A 13,083-nucleotide genomic window follows, 5' to 3' on the forward strand; every position below is an offset into this window, starting at 1 on the left:
TGAACAGACTTATGCCGTACAATGCCATGCTATAAGGTTCCTCTGATTCATGATTCCAATCTGTTAATTTTCTATCCCATCTTGGACCTATAAATTAAACTATGTATTGCCTTGAATGCCTTATGTAATTGGAGTCAGTTGAAAATGAGAAACGTTAACTTAGCTCATATCAATACTATCAGTTTGGTACTTGAATTTGTATTTTTGAATTCTTGAATAGTCCTTGAGTAACAAGTAACAAAATGTTAATATTGATATGATCTAAGATTATGCGTCTCATTTTAAACTAACACCAATTACATACGGCAGTCAACACAATACATACTTCAATATATATTTACAAAAGTAAAAAAATAAAAATTATGTATTAGTATGGAAAATACATGAAAGATAATCCTGAGTAGTTTGCAAATGCTCGGACACTTCAGTAGCAAAAGTATTTACTTGTAAAAAAAATACCTTATCAATCCAATCACTTACTCCCCACTAACAAAATTTAATGTTATTTAGGAATTTTATACTTCACAAACAAGAAATTTTAAATATAAGGGTTTTTGAAGGCCAAAAGCAATTTAATAACTTTTCAAAGCCTTTAAGTACACAATGGAAAATTAAGGACTTCCAGGTATGTAAGACCCTGTTTGATAATATATTCAAGTTTACCTTCAAATCTGAAAAGAAATGAAAATCTTTAATCAATTTTAGCCAACTTTCAGATAATCTTATGGCTACTGCAGCGAGAATTATACGAGACAAGTATTGGTTCTGAAAATTACCAAAGGTGTAAAAATGATTTAAACTCTAGCAAGAACATAATACATAAAAATTATAGTAATTATCTCAGTTTAGCATTGTTCGGATTGATATTTATTTTGTAGCATGAACTTTCGTGCCTGTACAATTCGGCGTGCGCACACATCTTGTATTTACCGAGTGAAGTCAATCTTCCTGGTTATCGGAGCTCTCGGAGGAGCAGCGAAGTTGAACCACACTGTTTTAAACTCTATCACACACGATGAGGTGTTATCTTTGGTAGCTTTGAATGCCTCCAAACAATTAGAGCCTGTTTCCGGAACACTGCCACCTTCTGGAGGTGTTTTGGATGTCTTGGGACCCGCCGAAGATGACATGTTGCTTTCTCCTTGAACTGAAGGACCTGGAAAACATCCAACCACCCTTAATTATGTTTCTGCTTAAAAACGAAGGGTATCACTGTAGTCAAACGTAACTGGAGTATTTGATTCTGTTCGCTAGCACTGCATAATTTTTAATGAAATACTTCGAAGGATGAACTTAAAAATGGGTGTATAGAATCTTGTCTTGAGTACATAAACATAAAAAAAAAAAAAACAATTAATGACTTCCATGGCTTCAAAAACCAACACACTAACAATAGAAATATGTATGCAGATTCCTTTTCACATGGTTCACTGAGTCCGATTACAGTATAAATACACAATTCCTGTCGCAAATTACTGAAAGACCATAATCACAAACACATATTTAAAATAAAATTCAATCATCTAATCAGATAATGAATTTAACTCTTTAACATTCATTTGTGATATGAAACGTTGGCACAAAAACATTCCTACCATGAAACAATAACCAAGCTAAAATAGTTTCTGGTGAACATAATTATTTCACAAATAAATGTGTGTGTATATAATGTAATCAAACATAATACTGTGACGACAACCAGCAGCCAGGTGGTGGGGACCATCTTAACCACTTAACATGTTAACCCGATTTAACTCGGGTTATATAAAGTGGTAATTTTATGCTAACCCGAGTATACTTGTGACACAATTCACTTTGCTGTCCTTCGTTATGTATCCCGAATATTTCCGTCGTGTTTCTTTGCGGTTGTAGTTTACCTTTTTCCGTGTAGATTGCGGCAAATATTGACTATCTGTGTATACTTCAAGCTTTGTAACAGAGATGGAAGCTCTGTGCACTTGCCGACACGCAAGATGATAAGCGTGTTCATGAAACATTCGTAACTTACACTTGTTTGTTTACAAATATTTAGTTTATATTTCCTTGACAGGGTGCAGTATCTATTTATATTTCTTTACCTTAATGTGCACAGTGCAGTGATCAGAGATAATAGCAATGGTACTGTTTTTTCGCGAGTTGTGCGACACTCAAGTAGGTAATTTCTTTCGTTTTCGTATGCGTATTTCATAAATAATTGTATGAATATATAATCTGAATATTTTATTTTTATTTTGAGTGAATTTTGCCGTGCATATTGCCATACATCTTGCGATGTTTTCCTTTGTATTTGAATACGAATGTAAAAAATAATTTGTGATTTTCTTTCAGTTATTTTTATTTTGTTTTGAAATGAAAACAGACGAGTTAGTGGATATTGAAAGATCGGATTTATAAAATTGGTAGCAGAGCGTGGTTCCGATCCACAGACCTCGGGTTATGGGCCCAGCATGCTTCCAATGTATTATTTTTTTACTTATTCATTTATTGAGTGTTTATCTGAAGCCCAGCATATGTTACAATATGGTAGCAGAGCAACATTTTGTAGGTAAGGATTTTTTAGTACAAATAATTTGTTTTTACTTAATGCAAACGTAATTAATAACTCGAAATGAAATTGAATCACAAAATATGACAAAATATTACATGATTTGCATTTCCGCTGCAAGAATAACATATTTACGCCGACATAATGACTGGTCGAGTTAACTCGGGATAAAAATTTGGTAAATTTATCGTCCTTCATATTTCATAAACAAACAAATTTTAAAAAAAAAAGGCCAACTGTTATTCGTTACATTTCTAAAGTACTTTTCTATTAAGTAATAAAAAAAAGTGATTTTTTTCGGAACAGCTTTTGAAAATGTTATTAGAATGTTAAGTGGTTAAGTCACGAGTCAGAGAAGAGTGTGTCAGCAGCGAGGCAGGTGAATGAACCACGAAGTGGGCTTGAACACCTGTAGGCGCTGCCACCGGAGGAATGACCTGAAGAGAGCAAGGCTAACTGTTAAATGGGGGCAACGCCCATGGAAAGAGGGTGATTGTACTGTGGCTGACACCGCTTCACAGGGGGCCAGTTGAGACCTGGGTCAGCCTCGCCGCGTTCGCAACCGCCTGCCGACATCAGCCGCGACGACAAGATCCATCGCCAAGGCGAGAGCCACCGCAAGAAACTTTGGGTGTGGTAGGACTCATGGTAGGGTCGTAGAGAAGATGATCTCTTAATCTAATGTAGTATCTAGAGGATGGAAAAGTAACTGATACCTTAAAAGAACCGGATCTAGTAAGTAATAGCTTGAAGTAGCTTGACTTCTGGGTTGTAGCCGTGTCCTTGGCGAATTATTCGCTAAAACCCAGAAGCCAAGCTACTTCAGACAATGGCATTTTCCAAGCTCAGCAATTTTCAGCTCACCTCCAGTAGCTGATGTCTGTTGTTGTTTCTCCATTACTTCAACATCATCTTTCAATGTCACAGTATTTTTATTATCAGTCTGAGTATCCCTCTGGGTTTCATCATCATCTTTGTCAAACTGTGATCGTTTCACCACTCGAATCGATACACCTTCCAGACCACATTCAAACATAATAAAGCCCAACTTGTCGTCGTTGTTTTGTTCATCCACTCCTTGCGAGCTGCTTGAGTGCCGACCCTGTGAAAAAAATATCACGGATGGGCCAATCAAATCCTCAAATCCCAACAAGTATTCAAAAGAGTTGATGATCGAGAAAAATGGATTTGAAAAAAATATATTTCAAGAAGGGGAATTCAGATATTCAAACACCAACACCACAAGTTGACGAGGTTTGTATCATTTTACCTTACAAAAACTAGCAGAGAAATGTTTGTCACCAGCCATCAGAATGTTTATATAGAACTTTACAAAATATTTGTAACAAAATAAGAAATCTATCAGAAAAAAAACTAAAAATTAAAAAAAAAAGGTTTGAGATGAATGTTTCTTAAAATCTCGAATTTCTGTACTTTTTCTCTTGTATTATTTTATTCCTGCCTCTTGAAAATAAATTATGATTCTAGACTCTCGTTTAGTAATCAAATACAATATCCAGATTTCCAGAAAAATTAATGTTATCCATCACTGAAAAACCATAAGGTCAGTATCACAATGACTCTCGATGGTTATAAAAAATCAAGTTTTACATAAGTATGAATAACATATATTGAAAACTATTAATAAAGCTTAAGTAATTTACAAAAACTGCAATGAAAAAGTATGAATGAACGATAATCCATTTTTTTGTTATGTTTTGGGAGACACCACTGAAAAATATTTTAACAACAGAGATATTGTCCCACCAACATAAATAAATTCAAATTATTTAGATATGAGTGGGGAAATGAAACCCATCTGAGTTTAGTGTCAGTAGAGAAATAATTACTCCATTTCCACTTGTGCCGGCAGAGGAGGGCTGCTGGAAGTAGTAGTCTACCGCTCGCATCGGTGACATCACCCTGGCACACGTGAACAGAACCCTCGAGTACTGTGCGGGGATTGCAGTTATGACCGCATCCTTCAAGATCGAGCTCTCATTTCGTAACCTCCTGAGCTGGGTATGAATATTTCCTGAAAAAAAAAAAAAAAAAAAAGCAACTAGAGATTTATTAATAACCAGGTAAGTTTTTTTATAAGACTAAATTTCAGTGATAGGATGAGTCAAAAAAAATTTCAGTTAAAATGGTTAAAAATTTACCCAAAAAAGCAACAACAAAAATTTAAAACTTTATTTAAAAAAGGCTAAAATATATAGACAACACTGATTTTTAGAACACCTTGAATATATATCCTCATTTAGCAGACAGCTTAGACCATAAAATGGGCAAGATTTTAAGATGGTAACGATTTCAGGGCCACAATTTAAGAATGACCTTAAACATAAAACTATATAGCAAATATATAAAAATCCAGTACTAGACTGTCTATATAACATATGACCAAAAATACAAAAAGACTCAAACATTAGACAACTTCAAATAGAAGACTGAATAGAAGAAAATGTTGTAAGGCCACATTGAATACAAACCAATACTGAACAATTTACGTATTAATACTGGGCATAGTTCTCACCAATTTTAGATAAACAGTATTTCAAAAATTTTGTTTATTTTATATAATTTATGAATTTTTTTAAATAAAAAAATAATATTTAAATACACAAATAAATGTGTTATATCATTTAATAAATGTGCCAAAAATTAGTAAAATTTTTGACACTATAAGTTCTTTTTAAAATCACAGTCATTAATTTTAACTTATACCCTATCATAACTCTGGGTGCAACTACCGTGGTGCAGGCACGTAGCATTGGCTCAGGTGCTTTGCACCAAACTCGCGTACTGCCCGATAGGGAGGCTGCAGCTTGAGATGGTCTGGTTCATCTCACCGGCAGACGTCAGCTCTCGCCACACACATTCCCATGCCTGAGAGCACACACACCTGATTATGGTGTGCCACCGTAGCATCCTTTCCCACCATGCCAGCATTTATCTATCCCTCTCTCCTCCTCGTACTCCTCCCGTGCATCGCAGCGCAGGTTTCTCTAACTCCGTCCCTCCCTCCCTCCCTCTCCCTCTCTGAAGTCACTCTTTGGCTTAACCTTTAGGAACCTTGCCAGATCTCCCCCCCCCCCCCCCCCCCAACCCGTTTACTTTGAGAGGCTCTGGTCCTACAGCGCCCGCCACTTGCTCTACCATCCCGTACTCTCTGATGGCAAATTTTGGTACTAGTCTGTCCCAGCCTAAACCCTCTTTTGCACCACCTACCCCACTCTCAATCAATTTAGGTGCCTATGCCTCTAATCTGTATTGCGCATGGCATCACCCGGACCCCAGGACAATTACTAACCATACAATTTTCTGCCCCTGTGTGAGCCTTTAACTTCGTCTGTCTCCTGACCCTCCACAACAGTTCGTTCCAAGCTCGGCACAATCGAACTCCTGGTGTCTTGCTGGCCAAGTGCTCAGTAAACTTCTCGCTCAGGATGTAAATACGGCACAAGGAAATTTAGGTTCCCACATCACCACGAGCCGTGGCCCGGGCGGAGACCTTCTGCCCAGCCCGCGCCCCGACCAGGCCAGTTACCAGAGCCTTAGCCCCCGATCAGAGGAACCTGTCCTGTGGCAAGACAGCGCAAAAGGAAGGCTGCCTGACCGCCGCTGCATCCTCTGTTGGGGAAACGAGGCGGGCGACAACTTGTTGCCACATTAACAGACAAATCACTCGTACAGAGTTCTTACCAAATATTTTGAGAGCTAATGTCTCGACATTACAACCCGGAACGAAAGACTGTTTAGATGAGGTTCATAGTCCTACTCTTTGTATTTTATTATTTGTATATGCAATGCCAATGAAAAGGTAACAGTGAGTGGGGGAGTTAATTGGGATTTAATATCTCATAAACCAATGGGTGAATACAGATGAATGATGGGCAAAATGGTGAGATGAAGCAGCGACTGAACGCACTGGAAGGAAGAAAGGGAGCAACCCAAATATAACCAAAATACTGCCGGCAATATCCACCACATTTACACTCGCAAAAATCCCGGTTTTATGACCCTGCCAGGAATAACACCTTTGGAAGCCTTGTCCCAGGTGAGTAACCTGTTCAATGACCATTCAATCCACATGACCCTCAACCGACAAGTCAAAAGATTGCCTGCAAGAACGTCACGAGCAAGACACGCCCCAGTACCGGATCCGTCCACGTCACAATGGCAAAATGGCAGTCTACAAGCAAACACTCACCAACGTTAAGTGTGACCAGAATTTCTTCCTGCTGCTTCTCTGATGTCTCGATGTACACTGGCTCACCCCCGAGGGTGGGGGTGATTGTCGTCGACTGGTGCCCCAAAACAAACGGTTTGCCTCCTATCTTGATGCCACCGCTGGATTTCTTGTGGCCGCTCGGCAGGACTGCTGGGCGATGGAATGTTTGCACAACTTCTCGAGCCTACAAACGTGATTTCGCTATGTCATAACTTGTCAGGCTTGGCTTGTTAATTTTAAGAGCGTCAAGGTTGAAGAAATGAACTCCTACATTTTGGTCGAATCGCAGACATATCTCCAGGGTAGCAATTTGCATGCTGATATGCAGATGGTGAAAGTTATGTTGACGGAAATGACAGATATTTTTTCAGACTTGACGCAGTTTAAACCTTAAATTATTTGTTATATATTAAACTTTGAAAGAATCAAAACCGAAAATGTAATTTATCAATACTTTCTTATTCAAAACATATTTAAGTTTGCAAGTATAAACCAATATTAATTGTTTCAATAAATTATAATTAAAATATTCAAGCATTATTTCAATACTTTATAAATATTACAGGGGCATCAGAATATTTTCCATATACTAATATTTACCTGTTTCCTGAAGTGAAATGAAGTCGTGATATTTTCAAAACATATTGCCAACAAGGACACACACGTCAGGTCTCTAATGTTGTCCAGAGCAGAAAATGAAATAATTTCTTCCACAACAGAAGCTTGTAAAACAGTTATGTTAATCTGAAAAATTAAAGTCAAGAATAAAACCCATTTAAAAATGATCATAGCTATTACATTCTGCAACTGTCATAACTCATAAGATCAGATGTGTCAAAAAAACTAGAAAAATGAGGTTCAAAGAGGTTAGAAGGTCCAGAATACCCGGGCTTTTCGGCTCACAGCATAGAATAGCTTTAAGTTCAAACAATAGTACACAGCCACCTAGCACCACTAGCTTTGCAAACCATTAAACTGCTAATATTCAAACACAGAAAAACAGGATGAGACATTTTCTGCTTATAAAATATTTCACGTGAACCAGCAAAATTATTCTGTGTCTTGGCAGCAAACAAAAATAATTTCCAGTAAAATAATCACACCTGTCTTAAAACTCTCCAAAGATGGATAAGAATAATTTTACTGAGGATTTATGTAATTCTGAGCACTTCCTAGTTTTTATTTATTCAGTGAAGTCAAGATAATCCAAAATGATTGGGACCAGACCCTTTTTGGATAAACAAATTTTTCGGATTAAGTGAAATCATGCTTAAAATAAACTTAAATTACATTATGTGTGATTAAATCAATATGTATTATTACATGTGATTAAACAGTTTATTTTATGTCTGTTTAAAATTAACCAAATTTCAGGATCAGATGGGTGATAAGAGAGCGGAACGCTGCCTCGTAGAGTAGTGCAAGTTTTTCTAACACTACGTCACAGTGCTTCACAGTTGGAGTTGTCATTGTCTAAATTTGATCTTTCTTGTAATTTTCAGAAATATACTTTAGATGTGTAATTTAGTTATTACTGTGGTTTTATTGTACCCTTAGTTCTATTTGACTTTTGGTTTCGGATTGAGCGGACTTTTGGAATAACGAAGTTCGGATTATCAGGTCTCCACTGTATTAATTTCATCATCAGCGATGTCGTTAGAGATGGATAAACTCAACAACACAATTCGAGGTCATGGCATTTTTATGGAGTGATTTCGGCAAACAATGGAAAACAGAAGTCACGATGGTCAGATTGGTATTTGAGACCAGATCCTCCGCAGATCAAAGTACAGGGTTGCACCACCTCACTCCGAAAATAATATGAAAGAAAAAGAAATCCCAGCCGTTAACTGTATAAATCATTGCATTTAACAGGGTATGAATGAATGAATAAATTGTAGCTTGACAGGTCATAGACACCGAGGTAATTAGAGATGTTGAGCGATGACAATATGAGAATGGAACATTGATGGAATGAATGGCTCACATCAAAATCCATCAAGTTTATGTTAAACCGGTGCATTGGTAACACAGTTCTAGTTTGTGTATTTTTGATACTGTTTTACCAAGTTCGTTTGTAAAATTTTTTAAATGGACTACGTTCACTTACAATTATTTTTACGAAAATGTGTGTATTAAATTTGGATTAAACAAATTTTTCTATGACAGGTCAATCAATACCAATGTGAAATTGAGTCTAGGGCACATAGCACCAAGAATGACAGGACATAAAACCCAAATCATCCATTTAACATGAGCTTGGTTGCAAAATAAGAGCAGTAAAGGAAGACGATGTCCCCAGATCCCAAAATCTTTGTATGGTGGGGTAAAAAAGGGTGGGGGGGAGGGGTTGAACCAAAATCATGTTATTAGGAGGTTGTGATATGACCACTCAGCCACCATGGTCTCCACAACAGAGACAAGATTTTATGGCTTTATTTTTAGTCCAATTTTGATTTTAAAACAGATTTCAGTGTTACTTTTTGTATTTTTACACATGCTGTTTTTGAATACTTACTCTACTAAACCGTGGTAAAGTTTATATGTTGCATTTTTACAATAAAAAAAATATGAAATAAATTGGTCAAAACAGATACATTCCGAACATAAGTTTAAAAGTGATTCAATAAGAAATGCACAATAATATAAATTAAGTAATTTTTTTTCTGGTTTATGCACTTTTGGTACAATCATGATTTGTCCAGAAATAATGACATTCCTTGAATTCAAAACTTCAAAAAGATTACTTTTCATATGATTTGAATTAAGTTTTGGTCAAAGGCTACTTAATTCCATGATATACGTAAATAGCATTTTGTTGTTAAGCGGTTTGGTGTTATTCCCGTTTCATCGCTAATCCACCACACACAACTTGAGCCTGGCCAGGCCGGCAGCGACGGACGGGTGGGGGGAGGGGGGGGGGACCGCCGCACCTTGGGCAGGATGACGGTGCCCTGGGTCTGGGTGCAGACGGACTCCTCGTACACGCCGGAGTGCAGGGGGGCTCCCCGCAGGTCCCTCTCGGCGGTGCTCCTCTTGCTGCCCGCCTGCAGCTGGCTGAGGTAGGACAGCGACCGGTCCCTCTTCAGGATGTTGGCTCCCTCCACCCTGGCCAGGCACTCTGCGTGTAGGCGGTTCAGCATGCTGTGCGGGTGCTGGGTGGCCAGCGACGGCGTCACCGCGTCTATGAACCTGCCCTCCGCACGGGCCCACCGTCCCTCTCACGCTTGGACTGCCTTACAGGGTACACTCATGCTACCCAGCTTGTTAACATTTTAATATATATAACTCAAAGGTGACTGACTGACATAGTGATCTATCAACGCACAGCCCAAACCACTGGACGGATTGGGATGAAATTTGGCATGCAGGTAGATGTTATGACGTAGGCATCCGCTAAGAAAGGATTTTGATTAATTCTACCCCCAAGGGGATAAAATAGGGGATGAAAGTTTGTATGAAACTTTGTCAATTTTAAACCGATCGGGCTGAGACTTTGCATTAAAAATATTATTTTTAATACCATCAGTTGTAGTCATTATACAAAAAATAATTATTCAATGTTAAAAAAAAATCAAACTACTGTATGTAGAACAGTAGGTCTCCACCAAGGGCGTCGCCAGCCGATGGCCAGCCGATGGCCGGGGGGGGGGGGAGGGGGGCCTACATTTTTTTGAATCTCTAGGGCTCTAGGGCGGGGGGGTGCAACTGCCCCCCCTACCCCCCTCCCCTGGCGACGCTCTTGGTCTCCACTAATAACCAGGCATTACACAAAATTATGTGCCATGCTCAAAAGAGCACAATATTTTCTATCAAATGATACAAAAAAAAAATTGTGGACAAAAACTGTTGAAAACAAGATGACGTTTTTCAGTTACATCTAGCTAGAAATAAAAAAAAATTAATATTATCAGATGATTGCTCTTGATAAAGTACAACAAGAAAATTGTATTTAAAAAATTTTTTTATTCCAAATTTTACTTTACAAAATAAAATGTTTCAAAAAACATTTAAAAAATTGTTTATTACATTACAAAGTTTGTGTCAAAAATTTTTGTTTTCTATGATGTATATCTGTCAACAGAAAACACCGAAACAAGTACAGCGCTGCATTGGAAAAGAAAATCTCCCTTTAAAAGCACACTGCAAACTAAAGCTGAGACGTGCAATAGCTGAGGTACCCAGCATTTCCCGGGTTTTACGCAGAGTGAAGATCCTTCATTGAGGGTATTGGGAGTAGCTTTTTGGAAGCCAGACAGCTCCCAGGTCCTAGCTCGAACAAAACTGCAGATATTATTTATACAGAAAACAATCAACCCCAACATTTTTTTTTATACATTTAGAACCTTTTATTGCAAATTTAAAGGGTACACAATGTGTTTTGTTTGCCTGTCGGCAGTGACAGGAGATGTAAAAAAAAAAACCAGCACACACTATGTATGTATCTGTAAACACACATATACACACATCTATAATTTTATTTTTTGATCTTTCAGTATTGGCCAACAACTTGCCAGCACCATGATATGGGGGGGAAGGAAATAAGGAAAGTATACATCCAGGAATTGCACCAGCATTTGCCTAAAAAGGAGAGGATGGAAAACCACTCTAGGAGAAAACCACTCCTGGTGCAGATGGCTGGAATTGAATACGTGGCCTACCGAATGTGATCCGGACGAAAAGAATGAATGGAAAGATTGGCTAAAGGAATGAAAAGGTGGGAAGGAATGGCAGAACACCATGATAATCCACCTGATCACAGTGAAATCCACCATATTTCCAATTGGAAAAAATACCGGGTTACAACCTGCCAAGAATCAGAAAAGATTAATTTTTTCATGGTCTCCCACAGTTCCCCAGGCAAATTCTGGGGGCGGTTCCTTAGAATTACAGTATGGCTGTTTTACACACGTCAATCAAAAATTACAAAAAAATATATATATTCTCACCTCTGCAAAGATTCTAAAACAAGAGGTGTGACCATTACATCCATGTCACCCTTCAATTTGATAACAACAGTAGTTCTTGTTCCTAAGTCATTCTGTAAGAGTAAAAGTTCTCTTTCGCTGTCTGAAATGTAAAACAGAAAATAATGTGAAGAGAGTAAGCAATGTTCATAAAGACATACACAATTACTGTAATGAAGTACTAATATATAATTCCTACAGTATGTGTACTTGACTGTTTATTTAATACTTATACTTGCAGCTTACATTGTTAACTACAAATGTTTCCAGTTTCAATTAGCAATTAAAATTTAACTTTCATTCTCTGACAAGCTTTGAGAATGTCTTCACACTTAAATCTAAAATTTGTAATATAATGTAAGAATTTATCCTAAATTTTCGTATCCAAATGCTTCAGTTTAAACCGAGTTAAATGAAAATGTTACATATTGCAAAAAACCTGTTTATAAGAAAAACATTTTAAAATAAAACTGTATAACCAATAAACTCAATGTAATAAATCAAGTGTTAGCACAGTTGTTCTTTAATTATTTTTATTTTTATATCCTGCATTTTATTAATTATGACTTTATGAACAGTATTTTACTTTGAAATGTAATCCATATCTATGAAACCGAGAACTCTATGACTATTGTTTTTCAAATGTCAAAGCATTGCACAGACCCCTCTCAGGACTATTGGTCATGATATTTGTAAACTGAAATAGTTTTATATTATGAAATGTAATACTTTATGCTTTTATTTTAAATCTGTGTTATTTTACACTTATCTCATCTTTGTTGACAGTTTATATTGTTATATTAATTTTGGAAAGCATTTAACCTCAAGGCTTTCCAACCAATCAGGAAGTAGCATTTTGTTAATTGAAGAACAATTTAAATTATTAACAAAGAATTCCAATATGGAACAGTGCTACGGTATTATGTAGTGTTGAATGCACTGAATTTCATGTGCAAACAAGGATTTTGACTGTTATAAAACAATAGTGAAGTGTTTTAGTAAAGTTGTTAAGTAGTTCTATATATAAAACATTGTGATTATACTGAAAAGTGAGCGGCAATTTCTGTCAGTACATCGTTCTGCTCATTTCGCCTCACTTATCCACATATGTTGCACTAATTAAATAAACAATATTTCTTGTGTATGAATTTCTCACGATCATAAAACACTGTTAAAACATGATTATCAGCAATAAGACTTATCTAACACGTATATTTTATGAGTGAAACAACAAATTTTGAAACTGAACATTATCTGCAATTTTTGGTTCTAATCACACTCAGTAGTCCTATTGAAAGTTTCTTGTGAATACCAATGAGCCTCAGCCAGCAGACACG

General features: G+C 37.0%; 1 protein-coding gene across 5 annotated transcripts in view; it reads right to left on the reverse strand.

The window, feature by feature from the left end:
- LOC134537721 (bridge-like lipid transfer protein family member 1) overlaps window positions 1-13,083 on the reverse strand; it is a 143,280-nt gene that overhangs the window by 78,897 nt on the left and 51,300 nt on the right. For all 5 annotated transcript variants that reach the window (XM_063378466.1, XM_063378468.1, XM_063378469.1 and 2 more), the window contains exons 33-39: window positions 11,729-11,849; window positions 9,713-9,971; window positions 7,380-7,523; window positions 6,759-6,963; window positions 4,396-4,580; window positions 3,410-3,647; window positions 931-1,156 (exon numbers count right to left, since the gene is read on the reverse strand). In XM_063378466.1, the coding sequence (XP_063234536.1) occupies window positions 931-1,156; window positions 3,410-3,647; window positions 4,396-4,580; window positions 6,759-6,963; window positions 7,380-7,523; window positions 9,713-9,971; window positions 11,729-11,849 (1,378 nt within the window). The remainder of the gene's footprint in view (window positions 1-930; window positions 1,157-3,409; window positions 3,648-4,395; window positions 4,581-6,758; window positions 6,964-7,379; window positions 7,524-9,712; window positions 9,972-11,728; window positions 11,850-13,083) is intronic.

Source organism: Bacillus rossius, chromosome 12 (genome assembly GCF_032445375.1).
Source record: "Bacillus rossius redtenbacheri isolate Brsri chromosome 12, Brsri_v3, whole genome shotgun sequence".
NCBI lineage: Eukaryota > Metazoa > Arthropoda > Insecta > Phasmatodea > Bacillidae > Bacillus > Bacillus rossius.